This window comes from Coenobita brevimanus, chromosome 101 (genome assembly GCF_032717465.1).
Source record: "Coenobita brevimanus isolate Jiangsu-jjx chromosome 101, ASM3271746v2, whole genome shotgun sequence".
NCBI classification, from domain to species: Eukaryota; Metazoa; Arthropoda; class Malacostraca; order Decapoda; family Coenobitidae; genus Coenobita; species Coenobita brevimanus.
Genome location: NC_137054.1, coordinates 6,571,107 through 6,592,428, shown reverse-complemented (window position 1 = coordinate 6,592,428; position 21,322 = coordinate 6,571,107). Strand labels below are relative to the sequence as shown.

The 21,322-nt window shown below is 42.1% G+C and overlaps 1 protein-coding gene across 1 annotated transcript in view; it reads right to left on the bottom strand.

Annotated features, from left to right (window-relative positions):
• LOC145414905 (protocadherin-like wing polarity protein stan) overlaps window positions 1-16,004 on the bottom strand; it is a 110,507-nt gene extending 94,503 nt beyond the window's left edge. Inside the window, exons 1-5 of the mRNA XM_080284320.1 lie at window positions 15,832-16,004; window positions 14,881-15,058; window positions 6,948-7,112; window positions 5,383-5,518; window positions 2,314-2,563 (exon numbers count right to left, since the gene is read on the bottom strand). Of these exons, the coding sequence (XP_080140446.1) occupies window positions 2,314-2,563; window positions 5,383-5,518; window positions 6,948-7,112; window positions 14,881-15,058; window positions 15,832-16,004 (902 nt within the window). The remainder of the gene's footprint in view (window positions 1-2,313; window positions 2,564-5,382; window positions 5,519-6,947; window positions 7,113-14,880; window positions 15,059-15,831) is intronic.
• Between the last annotated feature and the right edge of the window lie 5,318 nt (window positions 16,005-21,322).

Genomic DNA, 21,322 nt, shown 5'->3' with positions numbered 1-21,322 from the left:
TTTTTCCCCCAAATATATAAAGAAAAATATAAAGCCTAATTCAAGATCAATTCATTTTCCCAATTCTTAGATGTTATAATGTATGTTACTGATGTAAACTACACTGATACTAGAAAGACTTGTTTAGCATAAAAGCCAATAACAAGATGAAAAGTGTCAAGATGTGCTACAAAGCCTCCCAGTCCACCTAGAATATGACCTTCAGTCTAAATTTCAAATTTGTCAGGCTTATTGCATTGCCTGTGCCTGTATTTCAATCTCAACAAAAATCATTAGGTAGAGAAATACTGTAACAAATTAAACAAGAAACATACAAAATGAAACTGAACACAATTTTACAATTTTTCTTCCCAGACAACCACCTTTCCCCGTGCGGTATCAGTATAGATAGATAGATAGATGTACTGTATGTTGGAGTTGTCTCAGTTGTTGGAGGAGTCTGACTGTGACTAAGGTGTGATGACTGAGGAGGTTAGAGTCGAGGAATAGAGGTAGACTAGTGTGTCAACTTGTCAAGTGTGACTGGTGTGTCAACTTGTCAAGTGTGAGGTGTGAAGTGTAATAATTTTTTTCATTCATTCATTCATTGCCAGACGCCATGTATCCCAAACGGGGTGGCCAACGGCTTAGAGTTAATTGTTTTACAGGGAGGGGCACTAATCCTCCACCAACCCCACTTGACACGTAGGGATGCCAACAGCATCTGGTGTTCCCAGGTGGTCACCCATCCAAGTACTATTAATTCATTTATATACAATAGTGAAGGATTTGCTCTTGTTTTGTAGTTAAAAATAAGTCTAATATACTGCTAATAATAACTGAAATATATACTTTAGAGTTTTACTATAACTATGATTTTATATATCCCATTCATTACTTCAGACAATTTCCAAACTGCATAAAGTCACCTATTGTTAGACAGAAGAGAGTAAATACAGATATAACTGCAGTGGATGAGTAACTAGAAATGATAATTAACCCCTTGATTATGAAACGTATCATTGTAAACTTAATATAATCCTCTAATGGTATCCAGAATAAAATGAAGCTGATACCGTGGTACTGAAAGGGATAAAAATGGTCTGTGTTGTGTTTCTGCATTTGCGAAACTGTAAATTTCAAGAGTTTTGTGGATCTGTGGTTGCAGAAGGCAATTTTTTGAGTCTGCGGATCTGTGGTTGCAGAAGGCAATTTTTTGAGTCTGTGGATCTGTGGTTGCAGAAGGCAATTTTTTGAGTCTGTGGATCTGTGGTTGCAGAAGGCAGTTTTTTGAGTCTGTGGATCTGCGTTGCGGAATTGAATTTCTGTTTGCAGTGCCCACCTCTGCCAGAAATGAGTTATGATGGGTATGAGATGGGGGGGGGGGGGTTGAATCGGTAGAGAAGTGGCCTGATGTCCTAATGGACCCAGGTTCAAATACCTGCTAGGGCAGGGAACAGTTTAAGGATTTGAACGTCATAAAATTAGACTTTACTATTCTATCACAAGACCTGCCAACATGTCGTAACAGTACCCCCGCTAATACCAATACACCAGTCCTGTATGAAACAGCCCTAGCATGTATTCAATATGGACGGTGGGCATAACCGCCGAAGTGGTGACATGTGGAGGTGTACGGTATGCAGGAGGACTACTGGGTCTTGTGAGCAGGCTGTGAAGCCTATGCTCAGAGTTGCAAAAAATAAATAAAGAAAGAAAGAAAAAAAAAGGGTATTAACATTTAATAAATGCTGTATCTTACCCCATCATAGCAATACAAAACTGGACATAATCAATTTCAGGAACAGCTCACACGGCATGGTCTGTGTGATCACAATAATTATGAAGGAAAGATATACTCTGAGAGACAATCATTTAGAAAAGTGAACCTGAATAAGTGTTTCTATTAAAACACTAACATCCCCTTTCCTTTTCCTTTCTTTATTCATGCAAACACAATTCTGATAATGAGACTGGTAAAAAAAACTGGGGATGAAACTTGGAAATTATCAATGCTTATGCATTCAGTAGAATAACAAACATCACTGAATAGACTGGAAGACAGAATGAAAGTATGTAGAGATGTGCAAAGTTGGATCTTTAGTCTACTGCATGCCTGTAAACATAGGAAAACTATTTACACAATGCTGCTTAGTCATTCATATAGGGGAATTAAAATTCAGAAACTTGCATGAATTCTTGAAACATGTGATATGTAACAATTATAAAAATCATGCAAAAAAATTGTATAATTATGCAATATAATCATGACATCAAAGGAGACCAAAATGAACAGTACTTACTGATCATTTGGACAAAGCTATTAGCATTTACCTTATCTTGATGTGAAGCCTATGGCGTTGCTTAAGTGAAGGAAAGGTAAGGAAGGAGCCGTTGTAGAAGCGCCTGGCCCTGAGCTCACAGGTAGAGGTGTGGTAAAGGGAGCGGCTACAGTTGGTGCACGTGAAGCCCCCACTACCATTACCATCTCCGCTGCTACTGCTGACTGTTGTGCAGGTGCTCCCATGACGACACACTCCTTCCACACACGACCCACTTAGCATGTTTATATCACAGTTTTTGCCTGAGGGGACAGTATGGTATCTCAGTCAGAGAAAAAACAGGGCTTGGGGAGTGCTGCTTGAAAAGGACAGTTTATGAGATCAAGCTTTCTGACTGCAAAAACTTTTGTGTCTTGTTATTACATGCAAAATGCTAGGTGATTAATGCCAAGCATATCACTGTTGTTTATGTTTGATCTGGTCTGACACCAAAGGCTGATGGGTTATTGTACTCCCCCAGATATGATGCTGTCATTGGTGGCTACTTATATCTACAAGGCAAGGGGCTCAACATGTTATCATAACTTAGTTGCTAATCTTCAATACATATCCCTTAAATATTATTTGATATAGGTTCACAATTAAGTAAATACCTTATGATAAATAAATCCTATCTAACGGAATGCACTCAAAGAATGCATACCTCTGCCAATGCCAATAAATAATATTTACTATTGTAATTCCTTTTTCCTTCCAGATGGATATTTATAAGGTATGGTCAAAGCAAAGGGAGTGTGGCAATGTGTGATTTGCCACAAGGGTGTTGGATGTAACTTCATCTTGTGCAGTGTTTGTGATAGCGGGTGGATTCAAAGGTGTTGCAGCTCATTAACTCTCCTCTTCTTACTGGCTCCTTTCAACCCCTCTTTCTTCATCCCACTGTTGCAAATTTATCTCTTTTCTATTGTTCTTTAAATGATCACTGTTCCTCTGAATTGTCTGCTTACATCAATTCACCACAACAGTGAGCACATAACACCCATCTAGCAGCAAACTCTCATCCCATTTCTGTCTAACTCTCTAATGCAAGAGCTAACCATTACTCCTAGTCCTTACGTATGCAACAAGTCAACTCTAGAACTGTCTCTCTCTGTCTGTATTTCCTACAGCCTATAACTTCTAGTCTCAAACACAGTGTGTCCAGGCATCTCAAAGCGAACAGATCTTGAATTTGGCTCTCTCTTGTTTTTGTTTTATCTTGGAGGAAACAATCTAGTGGGCTTGTAGCCATTGTTTCCATCTTCCTTGCATAAAAAGAAACAAAAAATTGTAGCGGTATTAGAGGCAGACTGTGAGATAATGCTGATTTCCCATGTGTGGTGTGCCTGGGACAGCATGCAGAGATCGTCGGGCTTGAAAGGACTGATACCGGTTAGTCTCTTGACTGTGGGAAAGAGCTTTGTTATTTGGGAGATATGTTATGTACTGAGGGTGGAAATGGAGCTAGCTCTGTGCCTAGGGTAAGGAGTAGCTGGAGGGAATTCAGGGAGCTGTTGCCACTCCTGACAATGAGAGGGCTTTCCCTCCGTGCCAAGGAATCTTTGTATGCTGTATGTTTGGAGTGTAATGCAGTATGATAGTGTGACATGGGCAGTAAAGGAAGAGGACATTTACAGGCACAAATGCAATGAAATTGCAGTGATTAGATTTTTTTTTTTTAATGCGACGAAGAAGGAACCAAAGGCCGCGAGACTGCAATTGTTGTTCCTTCCAAGAGAAAAACAAAATACAAGAAAGAGCCAAATTCAAGATCCAATCATGTCGGGATGCCTGGACACATTGCGTTTGAAAGACTGGAGATCATAGGAAGCAGGAAATACAGACAGAGGGAGACAGTTCCAGAGCTGACCTGTTGCACAAATGAAGGACTGGGAGTAAAGGTTAACTCTTGCATTAGACAGTTGAACAGAAAAGGGATGAGAGTCTGTTGCTAGACGGGTGCTACGCGGCTGTCGTAGAGGTGGAGGAATGCATGCAGACAGTTCAGAGGAGCAGTGACCATTGAAGTAGTGATAGAAAAGAGATAAAGATGCAACAGTGCGATGAAGAGACAGAGGTTGAAGAGAGTCAGTAAGAGGAGGAGAGTTAATGAGACGAAAAGCCTTTGACTCCACCCTACTGAGAAGAGCTGTATGTGGGGAGCCTCCCCACACATGACAGCTGTACTCCACACAGGGGCGGATAAAACCCCCGTATAGAGTCAACAATTGTGCAGGGGTAAAGAAGGAGCGGAGTTGGCTTAGCACACCTTATCTCTTGGAAGCAGATTTTACAAGAGATGGATGTGTAGTGCATCCCTGAATGCAAGGCCTGGGAGAGCTAGGATTACGATTGAACAGCTGAGAGGAAGGATGGGACTGGAGTGCAATGGTGTTGTGATGAGAAGGGGTAGACTGAGATGGTTTGGGCATAATGAGGTGATGGAGGATGACAGTTGGGTGTGGAGGGTGAGATGTGTGAATGTAGGGGGTTGGGCTGTAAAAGGCAGACCGAAAAAGACCTAGGATGAGGTCCCAGTTCTTGGTTAAGGGACTAAACAGAGAGGCTGCCAGAGATCAAGCAGCCACACAAAAACCATTAGGTGACCAAGACCGATGCATGCAAGCATGCTGAAGCCTTTATAAACCATACAATATGATACAATATAGTCAATCAATAACTTCTATGGTCTTAGCCTGCCCTATTACTGAATCTCACCAGATCAAATACCTTTGCCAACACCAATGAAATTTCTTATTTATCCCTGCATCTGGATCTGGATCCATCTCAAAATCTAATCAACTTTTCCTTGATCCCCTGCCCACCTATCCACCAGATTTCACTGAAATACAGTATCATTACATGCATGTGGATATCTGAATTATGCACTACGGAAAAACTGGGTGTTGGCTATTTTTAATCATTAAGAGTTTCTAGTTATGTAAACGCACTTGATCTTTTTCAAAGGAAATGCTGTACAATTTATTTAAGAAACATTAACTATGGTCATATATAAGCCAAAATCATAATTTAGTGATGAGCCAAGAATCTGAAGTATGGTATGAGAGAAGGACTGACTTACCTGTGTATCCAGGGAGACAGACACAGGTGTAGCCACCTTCACGCCGCATGCAGGTTCCATGGTTGCCACATGGGCTGCTGTAGCACAGGTTCACCTCTGTATCACAAGCATAATGCTCTCGCATCCCAGTGAACCCCTGTAGATATATACAAACATACAAATGTTAAGACTAAGACACAGTACTAAAAATTGATTATAATAACTAGAAACAGTAGACCTGTTTTGCATGTCCTCCAATTGTGTGGAACATGTTTTACATGGCACTATCAACCTCTACCGCAACCTGTTTTACACACCGGCCAACACGTTTTTCATGGCAAAACAGCTGATCAACATTCAGTTTGTCCCAACCAACATTCAAAACACCTACCAGGCAACATGGCATATATGTCTGCACCACCAGACTCAATAAGACAAGCCTCTGACCAATCCAGTGTAATGGGATGTATAAAAGCCCGCAATGCTTAGAGGGAAAGCGGGGATCCTCTCTTTGGCTCAGTGGTAACGTGCGCGCATATAAAGCGTGAGAGCTGGAGTTCAAATCCCAGACAGACCTGTGATTAATTAGTTTAGTTTCAGTCAGGTTATTAAACTGGTTGGCAGCGGTGTGGGATGTGAGGTAAGGCCTTGAGGGCAATGATGTTACTTACACCCCGAAGGTTAGTTGTCCAGTGTGGTCTGTAGCATCCCCAAAGGTGTCCTCCAACGCTCTATGCTACCATGTGTGTTTGAAACTGACCAAATTAATCACCAGGAAGAGAAAAGAGTGATGTAATGGGGTGTATAAAAGCCCGCGTTGCTTAGAGGCACAGCAGGGATCCTCTCTTTGGCTCAGTGGTAATGTGCGTGTGTATGAAGTGTGAGGGCCTGAGTTCAAATCCCAGCCGGACCTGTGATTAATTTGTTAAGTTTCAGTTTGGTCCATTACACCAGGGGGAGTGACTTTGAGGCCTAGCCTCGGCACTCAAGTGATTAAAGGCATTGTTCATTCCCCTTCCTCTAGCCCTTCAGATAACCCCCTCTCTCAAAACATTTGTCACTTTACTATCCATAGGATCAAGGTGAGCTAAAATTCCACTTACTGGCCACTTATCATCACTGTATTCTTGTTCAATCACCATTTTTCATGGTTAATGATGATCTGTGCATTTTTATGCACGTGTTTGGTGAGGGTATATTTTTCAAGATGGCCAAAATAGGGACTTCGGGAAAGTTTTGGGAGTTCCTCCTTCAAATTAGCCAAATAACAAAGATTCTTATGGAACAATGTGCACAATTCAATTTGAAGGCAGTTTTCATGGATAAATAAACCACACAAATTGAAGGCCCAGTGAATTGTATATATAGGCAATGGCAACTTATGTGGGGTAAATAACAACACTGCTAAGAATCATATTAAACACTGAAATATTTCATAGGTTTAGGCTTGGAAATAATAAACCTATGGTGACATTCTACAGCTACTGCATTAATTATCTTACATGATTTTATGGTAAGGCATGAGTGACAAAGATGCTTAGAGAAAAGTTAGATTAATTTAGGTTGCAGTATTGTACAATATTTACCTTGGGGCACCTGCAAGCAAAGGTGTTGACCGGGTAGATGGGGCGGAAAAGAATGGTACTGGAGGATATGAAGCCAGATGCATTGCCAAACTTCAGGACATTGAGGCATTCTTCATAGTTGAGGCATGGCTCTCGCACACACAAGGTGTCATCAAAGGGCAGTACCTGAGTATGAGAAATGAGGTACAGGTAATACAGTTTAACAAATCAGGGTAATGCAGCAGTAATGTAGGTGTTATAGCCCTAGATTCATCTGATATGTAAAATCCAGTGGAATGCAGGCTGAAGTTGCCTTCTCCCACAGTCCACCATCCTCCTTTCAGGGGATAAAGAGGGAGCTGAGGTGTACTTGTATAACTGGGCAGCACACACATCCTCCATACTGATGACACCACATGAAGACATCCTTCTCCAGCACCATAGGTACTGTGCTTCTTTTGAATTATTCACAGTTATGATTGTTTTAAGCCACATGGAACCATAATTCCTTATGTAACACAACAGGGAAGTTCCTAAAAATTATCATGTTAAAACTGCTTTAAGGTGCTCCAACTAAAAATGATCTAAATTATTTTCAAAACTTATATTTGAAGCTGCAGGTAATTAGCAAAATGTATCAGCTGCGAATGGGTGTATGTATGTCTATAAAAGTTCATAAACAATCTAAATGTGACATCATCATCATCATCCAATCCTGTGGTGCTCCATGAGCAGCGTACGGGCCAAGGGCTAGGCAAGTTGGTCCTAAACATTTAAGATGAGAGTGACTAGCCTCGCTCATCCCTGGGTGGCATTACATGAGCAATAAACCCCAACCACCCCTTGGAAACAACCCTGCACAGGCTCAGTCTGATTGGTGTGCCTTAATTACCCTCTAAGCCATCAGGCGCCATAGTTTGGGTATACGGTTACCATCCAGCATAGTAAATGGTTCCCTGGTGTACAGGAAATCATTTGGTTTGACACTCAGTGTAGAGTCACTCATAGGCAGAAGGAGGAGGAAACAATGAAGGAAAGAAAGACAGAAGAGGGAGTGTAAAGTCACCTATAGGCAGAAGGAGGAGGAAAAAATGAAGAAAACAAAGACACAATAGGAAGGATGGAAAAGAGCAAGGAAGAGAGGAACGGACAGACACCCAAGAACAGCACTACACCAAGTGAGTGGATGGTGAATGCCCCATATTAAGATGAATGATACTGCCAGTTATTTCAACCCTAACTCTTCACTGCATACGCTGACCACTTAGTAATGAAATATTGTGTGCTATGTGAAACTCTTTCTATGTTACTGAACACCTTTACTGTGAAATATGTGTTCAATGAAGAATTGCTATATACATACATACATGTATATACAATATATATATATATATATATATATATATATATATATATATATATATATATATATATATATATATATATATATATATACTCTGTATATACTGTATACTGTATATATACAGTATATATATATGTATAGATATAGAAAGATAGATACATAGACAGACAGATAGATAGATATACAGTATATATGCTTTATCAACTGAATGTCTTTAGAAGGATACAGGTTAATGATGATGATGATGATGTGTGTCAAGTCTTGCAGATACAGTCTTTCTAATGGTTATAGTCAGTCTTGATTAATGGATTTTTTCTTGAACACATAGAATTCAAACTTACATTCTTCACAGGCTTATATCCCATTTTCATTGTGTGTGTGTGTGGGGGGGGGGGAATCAGTAAAGTACTGTAAATGTGTTTGCTGGGATACTGCATGCGGATAACTGTTTTAATGGACCTGGTGCGGTGATGCCTTCGCCGGGGATCTACCCTCCCAGAGGTTGTCGAAGCAGAGGAGGACAGCATTGGGGCCAAACCACTGCAAACCCTCCCGGCCCCTCAAATGGCCCGAGAACCTGGGATTGGCTTTGGTCGCTCGGGCAAGTACCACGCACACAACAACACCGTTTTTTCTACACCAAGGAATGACTCCCCGATGGTCTTTTCTCAAAGACTTATTCTAGCCGGGGATACTGAGAGCAATCCAGGACCCACAAACAAATACATATGTCCAACGTGCTCAAAACCTATCACTTCGAGCCAACACACAAAGGGTTCAGTTCAGAGAAATTCTGCAAGAACCTGACCCACAAAATATTACACAAACACCTGGACCTGCTCCTTATGCTCATTCCCCCCACCCACTAACCCCTCCATCAACCCCACTCCTACTTCCTCCATACCTCCTCAGCCTAATCCACCGATCCTTCCCACACTATACAATCCCCCAACCCCTCCCATACCACCCCAATCTAAATTCACCCCAACCCTTACCTCCATCACAAACTTCTCTTACCCCTGCTCCTTATGCTCCTTCCGCTCACCCACTAACCCCTCCATCAACCCCACTCCTACTTCCCCCACACCTCCTCAGCCTAACCCACCAATCCTTCCCACACCATACAATCCCCCAACCCCTCCCATTCCACCCCAACCTAAATTCACCCCAACCCTTACCTCCATCACAAACTCCTACTTCCTCCACACCTCCTCAGCCTAACCCACCGATGCTTCCCACACCATACAATCCCCCAACCCCTCCCATTCCACCCCAACCCTTACCTCCATCACAAACTACTACTTCCTCCACACCTCCTCAGCTTAACCCACCGATCCTTCCTACACCATACAATCCCCCAACCCCTCCCATTCCACCCCAATCTAAATTCATCCCAACCCTTACCACCATCACAATCTCCAACTTCCTCCACACCTCCTCAGCCTAACCCACAGATCCTTCCCACACCATACAATCCCCCAACCCCTCCCATTCCACCCCAATCTAAATTCACTCCAACCCTCACCTCCATCACAAACTTCTCTTACCCCTTCCCCTTCACCCACACCCCCACCTCCCTCCCATGCTGCAGCACCCAACACACATCATACACACAACATAAACATTCTTCAAATAAACCTTGATGGCATAAACACCAAAAAACAAAAACTCACACACTTCATCAAACGACAAAACATACACTCTGCCATCTTACAAGAAACAAAACTACATACAACACATAAAACACCTACATTTCATAATTTCACCACCATGAGACAAGACAGGGCTGACAACGGTGGCGGTGGACTCATCATCCTGGTACGCAAATCCATCAACTTTTCAGATATTAGTGCACACACAAAGTCACTTCTCCCCTCACATGACACCACAACAGAAATACAATCAATTAAAATAAGCACTGGTAACAAATCACACATAATAATCGCCAATACATACATTCCCCCCCAATTGTCCCCCACAGTGTCACACAATTACTCTCCACAAATACACCACAGTACTAACATACCCAACATTATCCTGGGTGGTGATTTCAATGCCAAGGCGTCAGCCTGGCATGTCAACAACCCTGACACAGACAAAGGGCTGGTACTACAATCCTAAACAGATAATCTATTCATACTCAATAGTCTCCATCAACATACCCATATCCCACACCAAGCCCTCTTCCTCCCATCATCCCTAGACATCACCTTTTACTCCCCAAACCTCACCCCCACAATGTTCTGGAAAGTGGTCAAAATCCTTGGCTCTGACCATCTCTCGATCATCATAACTACCAAAACCAGAATCACCCCAAGAGAGCCAACTGGGAGGTCTTCACAATTGAAAGAGAACAACACTTTGAAACATTAAACAGTACACCCATCACAAACATCAACACCACTATGCACACTTCCAATACAATTATTCAAAATGCAACCAAAAGACACAACCCTAGAGGCAACAGAATGAGACACAATCCCAACTTCACACCAGAAATTCAAGGCCTCATCAGTCAACAGGACACACTACGACACTCCCCAACACCCCATCCACATGACACAGTACAACAAATACAAGAACTCAACACTCATATAAACAATAAATATCAGAACAGCAAACACTGAATTGGAATAATTATCTCCAAACACTTGATCACAAAACAAACACCAGCAAACTCTACAAAACACTAAGTAGCATCACACCCTCCAACAGCAACACTACACAATCACATGCTGCCATCACAACACCTGACACCATACCTTCAGATAAACAACAAGCAAACATTCTCATCAATCACTTTTCACATGTCAGCCATCTAAACCACCATCGCGATGACCGACGTGTCATCCGACACAAGAGACAGTTCCCCACAGACCCAGACTTTGCACCATTCACTTACAATCAGACAAAGCACATCATTAGCAACCTTAAGCACTCATCTACCTGTGGACCGGACAACATAAGCAACATACACCTTAAACTCCTTGGACCACAAGGCATACAAGCACTCACCAACATATCAAACTACAGCTACTCACACAACATAATACCCAACATCTGGAAGCATGGCACTATCATCACTATCCCCAACCCAACAAAGACCCCACGTTGTCTTCCTCACACCACCCCATCACATTCCCCTGCACCCTCCAAAGTTACTCAATGACTGGTAATACAACTAGTTACACCTCACCCCCACTAGCCCCATCACAACATGGTTTTAGGTCACTACACTCCACAAACATTCCTCTTACAGACCTTACACAGAGTTTTTGATGGCATGAATTCAGCTAGGCCACCACACAGAACACTCCTAGTCACACTAGACATCAGCAAAGCATTTGATGTCATTCCCCACCACAACCTTACAAACAAAATATTCAACACAAACATGCACAATAACACAAAAAGATGGCTGGCAAAACTATTTAGCAGGAAGATGTGCACACGTAATATTTGCCGCTCAATCTTCGAACATCAGAAACTTCACAAATGGCGTCTCCCAAGGATCTGTTTTGTCCCTTGCTCTCTTTAACCTACACATGCACGAGATACCCACAGCCCAGAGGTACACACTGCTTCCTGTGCAGACAACATAACACTTACATGTACACACCAAACGCAAACACAGCCACAAACATCCTCCAACCTTACCTCAACACACTACATGAATGGTTCACCACAAACAGGCTCAAAATAGCCCCAGCCAAATCTACAGTGACTCTTCTCACAAACTGGACAGCAGAACATAGTCACATTCCACACCTCACCATAAACAACACTACCCTATCACACACACACACACACACACACACACACACACACACACACACACATACATGCACACACAAAATCCTTGGTGTAACATACTATATATCAATGTCATTTAAACAATACATCACAAACATTAAAGATAAATTAACATCAAAACTCAACGCCATGAGGTCACTTGCCCATACAACATTTGGACACAACAAAGAAACCACCATCACAGTATACAAACAATACATACACTCAGTGATGAATTATGCAAGCCCTGCTTGGGCTTCTAACCTCACTAAAACACACTACAACACTCTACAGACCATACAGAACAGGCTCTAAAAATAATCACAGGCTGCACAGCTACTACACTCATAGCCCACCTACATTAAGAAACAAAGTCCTCAAAGTCAAGGATCATCTAGACATGAGAGGCACCCAAATTCTTGCCGCAGCCTCCACAAACCCACAGCATCCACTACACTACATGGAAGCACATCCACACACACCAAGGAACAACAAAACAACACCCAGCACACGATATCATACACAAATACTGTACTGTCATCTCTCCCCCCCTCGCACACCTCAGACCAGCTTCCAGAAGCATATCCATACTCAAATCACTCGCCGCTCCATTCAGTCACTCAAAGCCAACACACAACTGCATGCAAAGCCTCCTGATATCCATCCTTTAGAATCCTATCTCCCTCGTGAGGACAAGGTCCACCTGGCCAGGCTGAGATGTGGACATCATCCAGCCCTCCTGAGTTATCAGAAGAGGCTGGATGACCTGTGTCCAGGATGCAGCACAGCACCACATACTATTAAGCACATTATGGAAGACTGCATTGCACACAATCACCTGCACCAACAACACAACATACACTCCTTGAGAGCTCTGTGGGAATGCCTGGTCTCGGCTGTGGCCTTTTTGGGGACTCGGGGCTGTTCGGCCAGACTGCCTAGGGAACAACTACTGTACTACTATTACTACTGTTTTACTGAATACAGCATAACAGAGTAATGGAGAATGTGAGTGCCTTTAAATATATAGTGCTATAAGTAAGGATGGAAGTTTAGAGGATGAAGTGCAGGAAATGATACAGCATGGAGAAAAGGTTATTGTTTCACTGATGGCAGTGTTACAGAATATGGAAGACAGTATTAAAAAAAATAGTGATTGACTTACAGCACTGTGATCCCAACTCTAACATTATGGAAGTGAAGCTTGGGCATCGTTGAAAAGACATACGAGCATGTTGTGTAAGAGCAGCGGAAATGAATTACATCATGAGAGGATCATAATGGAATTACATGGAAAAAGACATTATTAAAGAAGTGAAGGAATGTTGTGGTGGTGTTGATGTAGATGTCCTAAAAACCACAAGGAGAAATGTTTTATGATGCTTTATCATGTGGAGAGGATGGAGAATGAGAGACTGACAAGGAGTATGTGGACTAAGGATGAGATGGAGGGACAGAGAGATATGAGAGAGGGGTGTGTAAGTAAGAGGGCTGCCAGAAAGCTTAGGACAGGGTAACATGAAGGTAATTTGTTTGTGGCTACCCTTTACCCTGTTCATAGGAGAGGCATTTGGCATCAGATATATATAAAGAGAAACAGAGGATATAGAGAACAGATTTACCTATAAGCAACAGAACTGAGTTGACTTTGTACACTTTCACTGTATTATTCCTGAAACTGAACTCCAATTGCATTATGAGCAGTGGCATTGTCATTTATGTGGTCAAGGTGACATTGGCCATCCCTGAAATACACCAGGCCACCTAAAATTATCGGGAGAATACCCATGGACACTCATGAGGAGCTTCCCTTGGGCTACTCCCATTATTTGGCAACCTCAGTCTTAAAAATCTTAGCCATGCCAGTGATTATGAGAAAATTACTATACAGTGTACTGTAGTATCTTGTACTTATTATCATCATCGCAACCTTTTTCGCACCAACGGATAAGGTGAGGTATAAGAATAAGGTATGAGAATGCACAAGAGTGGGAATATTATCAACAGTACACTTCAACCTCGGCTATCACGGGTTCCGCTTATAGCGTATCTCGCTATCACGCCTATATAAAAAACTACCCAAATACCTTTATCATGCACTAAATGCCTGGTATCGCGCACCGCAAAATGTTCGAAATTTTCAAAAAGGCCAGGCTCCAGTGCTCCGCCCAGCCAACAAAAAGCTTCACTCCGTGATTGGTCATGTGATGTCAGCGCCAGCCAAGAGCTGATTGGCCGCCCGACCGAGTCTCCTGCCCACCAAACCATTCAAGTGTGCGTCCTCAGACCGTGAACAGTGATAGCAAGAACAATAACCTTTTTTATGATATGACCATGGCCAACGTACCCCCTCCCCATCCCCCTACCATCACCCAACATAATGCTGCGGAGAAGAGGAAGAACCTAAGTTATGCAGATAAACTGGAAATGTGAAACTTATAGAGAATGGTGAGACCAAGCGAAGTGTGGGGAAGAAATATAACATCAATGAATTAACTGTGAGGGGTATTTGTAAGAATAGTGATCACATCATAAAACATGCTCATTTTTAGACTATTATATATTAATATGTGGTACAAAAAGGGTATCTTAGGGGTAAATATTGAGGTCATGGCACCAATTAGAATTATTACCATAAGTTCTTAAATTCGGCTATCACAGTTTCGGCTATGGCGCAGCCATAGCGGGACCAATTGGGAGTGATAGCTGAGGGTTGAGTGTATACCAAGTATGTGGGCCTAGTAATGTACAAAATTACTGTAGGTGCATAACAGGTAAACATATGACTCTCTTTCTCACCTGGACTGTGGCAAGTTTGGCAAGGTGGGCACGGTTGAGGTACACTCGCTCTCTGAGATGCTGGGGTGGATAAAACTCCTCTCCAGGTATGTCAGGCCGCTTGGCAGAGAAGCTCACATTTAGGATGCGGGATTCGACATCGGTGTCATCCTGGGGTGGGTCGGTGGGTGAGCGAAAGCTGAGTTATATATATCATTACATGCTCATGACACCATTACATTATATTGTAGTCTATATTCAGGCATTTTATAACATACATGGGGATGTATTCATAAGCTTTCTTTGAGATGAAAATGTATTTAATATCTTTTGCTTACATCTGTACTTGTACTGGTATTTTAACAAACTGAGCTACCAAATACTTTGCAACCAAAACAAAGTGAATAAGAATGTGCATTCAAAGATCAAAATACCCATGCTCTACAAATGGTCTATTGACAGAAGATATGACTGTACCCCTGTAACCCCAACCTTCGACAAACTGCTGTATTTTCAATTACCTTTGGTTGATTGTTTTCAAAATGGAATCCCTACACCTTACCTTACTCTGAATCCTTCCAAGTTTGGGCTAAATCATATAACAACTTTAAATTCACTTTGTCATATGACCTTCATCTTCCATATTTTTCCAATCTTTGCCATACAGCTCAGTTCTGCACCTCCAAGGCTCTCCTGCTTTGATGAACCATTTTGGTTTTGGCCGGTTTTATGGCTGAATGCCCTTCCTGATGCTAACCCTCCCTAATTATCCAGGCTTGGGACCAGCACTAAGTTTTGGCTGTCTTGCCCCCACACCCCCTTTGGCTAAGAGGTGTGCTTTTAGTCTGCCTGCTGCTAAAAGGTCTTTCTAGTATGGCCCCACCCAGTTGAAGCAGTACTGACGCCTGCTCACCACTATAAAGTAGCACTCCACAAACTGGATTGTCTTCACCCTTGAAGAGCCACTATCACCTTTTCTGGCTCAGGCTGTGGCTCAAGAGGGTCTCAGGAGAGGTGGGGGATGAGATGGCCTGGCCAGCCTCCTCTGTGCCCTCCTCATCCTTAGTCTCATGAGGCCACCACCGCCTTATCCACCTAGGCTCTGACTCTAGTGGGGTTGAAGCAGCCTCTCCATTCTCCTCCATGTTCTCCTTGTCCTTACTCCCAAAGGGCCTTCATCTTTTCTGGCTTGGGCTCTGGCTAAAGAGGGTATCAGGAGAGGTGGGGGAAGAAGTGGCATTTCCATCCTCCTTGTTCCTATCTTCAAAAGGCCACCACCCTTTTTGACTGGGGCTCTGACTCAAGAGGGTGTCAAGAGATGTCGGGCAAGAAACTCCCAGCATACTTATCCCGGCTGGCTTACGTCGCCAGTAGGGGGAGCGCTTTCAGTTGGACTGCTGCTACTGGGAACTTCTAGTGTGGTTGCACCTATCTAGTCTGGCCCTACTAGATCAAAGCAGTTCCAGTACTCAAGCCTTTTCACTACTGCAAGGTAGCACTCAATAAGCAGGCCTTGACTGATGACCTATTACAAGTATTCTATTAAAGAAAAAAAAAAAAGTCAACTCCTTGGCTGACAACCCTTCCACCAAATCTCGTTTATATCAGATCAGAACTGTTCACATATATACCTGTACAATGGTCGAACTTTGACATTACCTGTGAGTCTGAGCTTTGAACTTACCTTACTGTCAACTCTTTGCTCTTACCTTACCCTAACTCTACCATCAAGCCTGGTCTAAATCAAACTGGATAACAACTGTTCAAGATGACCTTGACTTCTGACTGTTTTCAAAACCAAATCCCTTCATCTTTGCCTCACCCTGAACTCCTACACTATGTTTGGTCAAAATCCAATCTTCAGAGTGACCTTGACCTTTGACTTACAGGTCTAAAAAGCAAAATATTAACTGTTTGGTTAATGCTCTATCTGTGAAAAATGTTTAATAGTTCTGGTAAACAAATCGGGGCCCTCTTTCTGGGCACCAAAATGTGAAAAATATTTAATGTATACAAGTCGGTATCCCTGCCGGGCACCGCTATGCAAGAAATTTCTGGTATTTACTAATAAACAACTCGTAGGTCGTTACTCGTCCATAAAGTTGTCCTTAAGTAATTCAAACAAGTCTCAGAGTTAGGTGAAATGTAACTTAACCTTAACTCACCTACAATAACTATTTCTCTTCTATCTCAAAGCAACTCCCCCCTTGAATTGGCCAATTCGTAAAGGGTACTTAGCTAGTGAAGAGGGAGTGATTGATAACCGATGACGATGGGCTGCTTAGTGTAAGCTGCTTGAGCTATCAAGCGTCCTGTAGGTGCTTATACTGTATACAACGTGCTAGCTTAACTATGTCTAGGAACAGAGTGCTAACTCCACAAGGTCTGGGAGCAGAGTGAGTGAACGCGGCAAGCCCCAGCTCCTCAGAGAATTGTGGGTTGCCAACTATTAATTAATTACAGTACTTAAATACAGTTAGATTACCGGTACATCATGATATGTACAGGGCAAATCTAACAAATTAATCTTAGTTTTAATTAAACTAAAGCTAAACCAAATATTCCCTTTAACTATGTAATTTCTTAATTCCACATCTGCTTTACACGAAGATCCTTTTCATCCTCGCCACGTCATCTAACGCGCAGACGCAGTTTAGGTCAGTGGAAAATTCCACATAATTACATGTATTTACAATGTATAGTTGTCCACGGGGGTTAAACGCAGTAGCATTTATCAATAACAATAATTATAGAAGAGAACATAATTTCTGGGTTATTAAAACCGCTTGAACAATTAACAATGGTCTCAAGTTTTCCTCTGCCTTTAACCAAGGGCAACTATGATAAAAGTAGAGAGCGCAACTGCTCTGGGGGAAAATATTTCCCACACTACCATTCCACAAAGTTTTGATAAAATCTGATGAGTACTGTTCTAATTTTCATTTTGTTCACACTGGCATACAAGGGTCACTTTCTGACTTTCCTCTGTAACCTTAACTTCTGACTTATTCTCAGAATCTAATTCCTTCATTCTTTCTTTACCCTCAACCATTCCATCAAGTCTGGTCAATAATGAATAAAAACTTTACGCTGATCTTGCCATGTGGGCTTGACCTTACTCTGATTGCTTTCAAACTCTAATCCCTTCATAACTGTCTGGCCCCTTTCACCAAGCTTGGTCTTAACTTTTTTTTTCTTTTCTTTTTTAAGATGAGCAGAGGATGTCCTTCAATAAAAAATCTGTAACAGCTGGACATGGACTGCTGAAGGTTAAAGTTTAGGGGAACTACTGTAATTAGGTTCAAGTTTAGGGGAACTAATCAGAAAGCTTGTTCCAATGGGGAGTGGTTCAGGGAATAATGGAATTCTGATGAGCAGAAATTCTGCAATATGGCAGTGTAACAACCAAGTCATGTGGGTTACCAGATGGTCATGAAGCACAAGGGAAGGTATGACCCCGGATTCATTAACGGCTGCTGGGCGACAGCGCCGCATGAGGTTGTACGGGAGCCAACGATCACCGCACAAGGGCAATTCACCAATGCTGTGTTTGGCTCCCTTCCAAGTCTCTTCTGTAGCGAGCAGGGAATTTGCTTGGGAAAATTTGCTCGACCAATCAGCAACCACTGATCTATCACATGACTGAATTTAAACAGATCACACACCCACACTTCTCCATCCTTTCCCCCTCCTCCTCTCCTTCCCTATCCCCATAAAACAAGTATGTACTGAATATAAACATATACATAAGCATTTACAGACATAAACAGGTACAGTATGTACTTATGGACAAATGTATGCTGACAAAAAATGTTTATGTACATATGTAAGTACAGTACAATAATCCCTGTAATACCTGGACGCCCAATCACCGGCCACCCCAATGTCTGTATATTTTGGGCCCGGGCCAACGTAACACCCCCCCCCCCCCCCCAAAAAAAAAAAAAAAAGATTTTTTTTTTTCAACTGTACTGTACTTAGAAATTAGTGTGAAGCGCTGAACAGCTGTGTTTTCGTGCATAGCAGAGCAGCCCCCTGCTTCCTCCTCTCCCCAGTTACAGCCTAACTGCTGTCGTGACTAGAAGCTCATCCCAATAGCTGCCGCACGTGCTCGTTTTTGTGAATAAACAAAGTGCAATACCTCGCCACTAGACCACATGAGAATTTACAGTGTCGTGCAGGCACTGTAAATGGTTTCCTGGCATACAGTAAACCATTACGCTTGTCATTCAATGTAAAGCCACTGGAAGAGGAAATAAGAGAAGAAAAATGACAGGAAAGAGGAGACAAATAAGAAGAGAGGAGGGAAGACACAAAGAATGATAAAGGTAGAGGAAGAAGTTGGCAGCATTAACATCAAGTGGATGGATAATGGTCACCACCACCTACCACCGATACTACATAAAAACTGTTTAAATTATTTTGTCTACACAAACATATAGGCTACGGGTCAAAGGGTGCGTTCACATACTTAGGCGTTGCTACCGATCGCCCAGTAATTTAATTAGGAACTCGGTCAACTACTCCTGACTCGCACTGCCATATATTTTCTAAACTCACTTCCATGATATTTAGTGACGGCGAGGACATAAATTCTTCAGTACTGCAATCAGTGGTCATAATACCAGTTATCTATAGATGATTTACTAAGTAAAATACTGCTGAACAGTTACTAGAATGCATAAAACAAGTGGTCCGTTAGCATTCATCACATTATCAGAAGTCTCGCTGCATGTTTAATTTGAAACGCTTATCATTTAGATATCAAAGAGGTTAATGTTTCATCTGGCAAATGCTGAAGAGAATATACCGACTATATGGTATAAAAAAGGCGAACTTTATGAAGCCGAAATCATGTGGAGACAAAGCCGCCGACCGAAATCCCAAGTGCCGATGTTTACAGGAAGACAACACCAACTCTTGACATGGGCATATGCATACAATCTTCTTCTGACTCCTATAAATATTTTGTAGCCAAATGACTTTGTTAGCATTATATGTAGACATATATGTCGGAAAGTTTTATTTGAGTAAAGCTATAATAAAAGACAAGGCTGGGAATGTAATTTGTTTTAGGCTACGAAGAATATTCGTCCTGATGTTTAGACTATTAGTTTTGTTAGTTTAATGATTCCCTTCAACTTTATCATAATGAAACTAATATATATATATACACTTTATGGGGCATGCCGCGTACGACTACACTCCAGCAGCTGGAGCCCGTGCGTGGTCGTGAGGGCCATTATAGGTGATCTCATCGAGCCCAAACGCCCGCGTATATAGGCTACACATGTAACACGACCCGAAAAATGGAGAACTACCAGAACTGAGGCACCTACATTATTAATTTGGGAATTTCTCATTTACTGTCATAAATAAAGTCACTGGTGATGAAAAACCCACTTACTATACCACATATCACTGTTGCCCTTCACAGGGTCATAATACGGATGATGCCAACACTATCACTGTCCCATCGGTGAACTCCCGATTAGCCTGATGCGTCTATGCTAGCCTTTTTCGTGCTGTCAAGTATTATTTTAGCGTACGGCATTTTTTAAAACTCAAACTGCACACAAACAATCGCAGTTTATTGAAACGCAGAAGCCAAATATCCGAGGTTATTGCGAGCGAGTAGGTGTAACTGATGGAGTTATACATCGGTGGAGTGGCGAGAAATCGCATATAGCGCAATACAATGGTCACAACATAATCCAACATATGTCAAGAGCATACACAATCACTCATGCCTGAATAGGATCACCTTGGACAGTAGTTTCCTAAGTGATGGTCCATTCAGCTACTCATGAAGCTCTTGTCGTAAAATACTGCCTAATCAAACTCTGCCTGTTTAATAATCAAACAACAGTTTATGTGAGAGTAAACAAGCACAGTTCTGTGTCGCGTGCAACAATTTAACTGACATTAAATTTTTGGTGTGAGTGGCCACTGATTATCAATACAGTCAGAAAAGTCATACTTTGTTGCTGTTTGCCCTACTATTGGAAAATGCACCCAACAAATACACTGACAGAGAGAATAGGGATGCATGGATAAAGAATCCAGTGTCAATTATGCCATATCACAATAATTTTCTAGTACATTCGAATGTTGTCAGAATTTGTTCTCTATGAATACATACATAACCTGAACCTGTGGTATGGCTCAACTGAACGTTGTACTCTGATGTCTCATTAATCCAGGTTTTCCAAAAGACCTCAACCAGGACATTGTATGTGTCTTACGCATTCCTTGGTACCTTAAGATATACAATATGGAAGAATACAATGAGACAGGTAGGTTGCTGATATACTGTAAACTGGCTCTAGGCATACCGATGAAACGCCTGTCCACAGTCCGTAAACCACTTGTTGGTGCAGTTGATCGTTGCGCACGATGGCATGGTGTTGAATATTAACAGTATCAGTTGCTTATCTCCAAACTAGCATGCATAGCCTCAGCT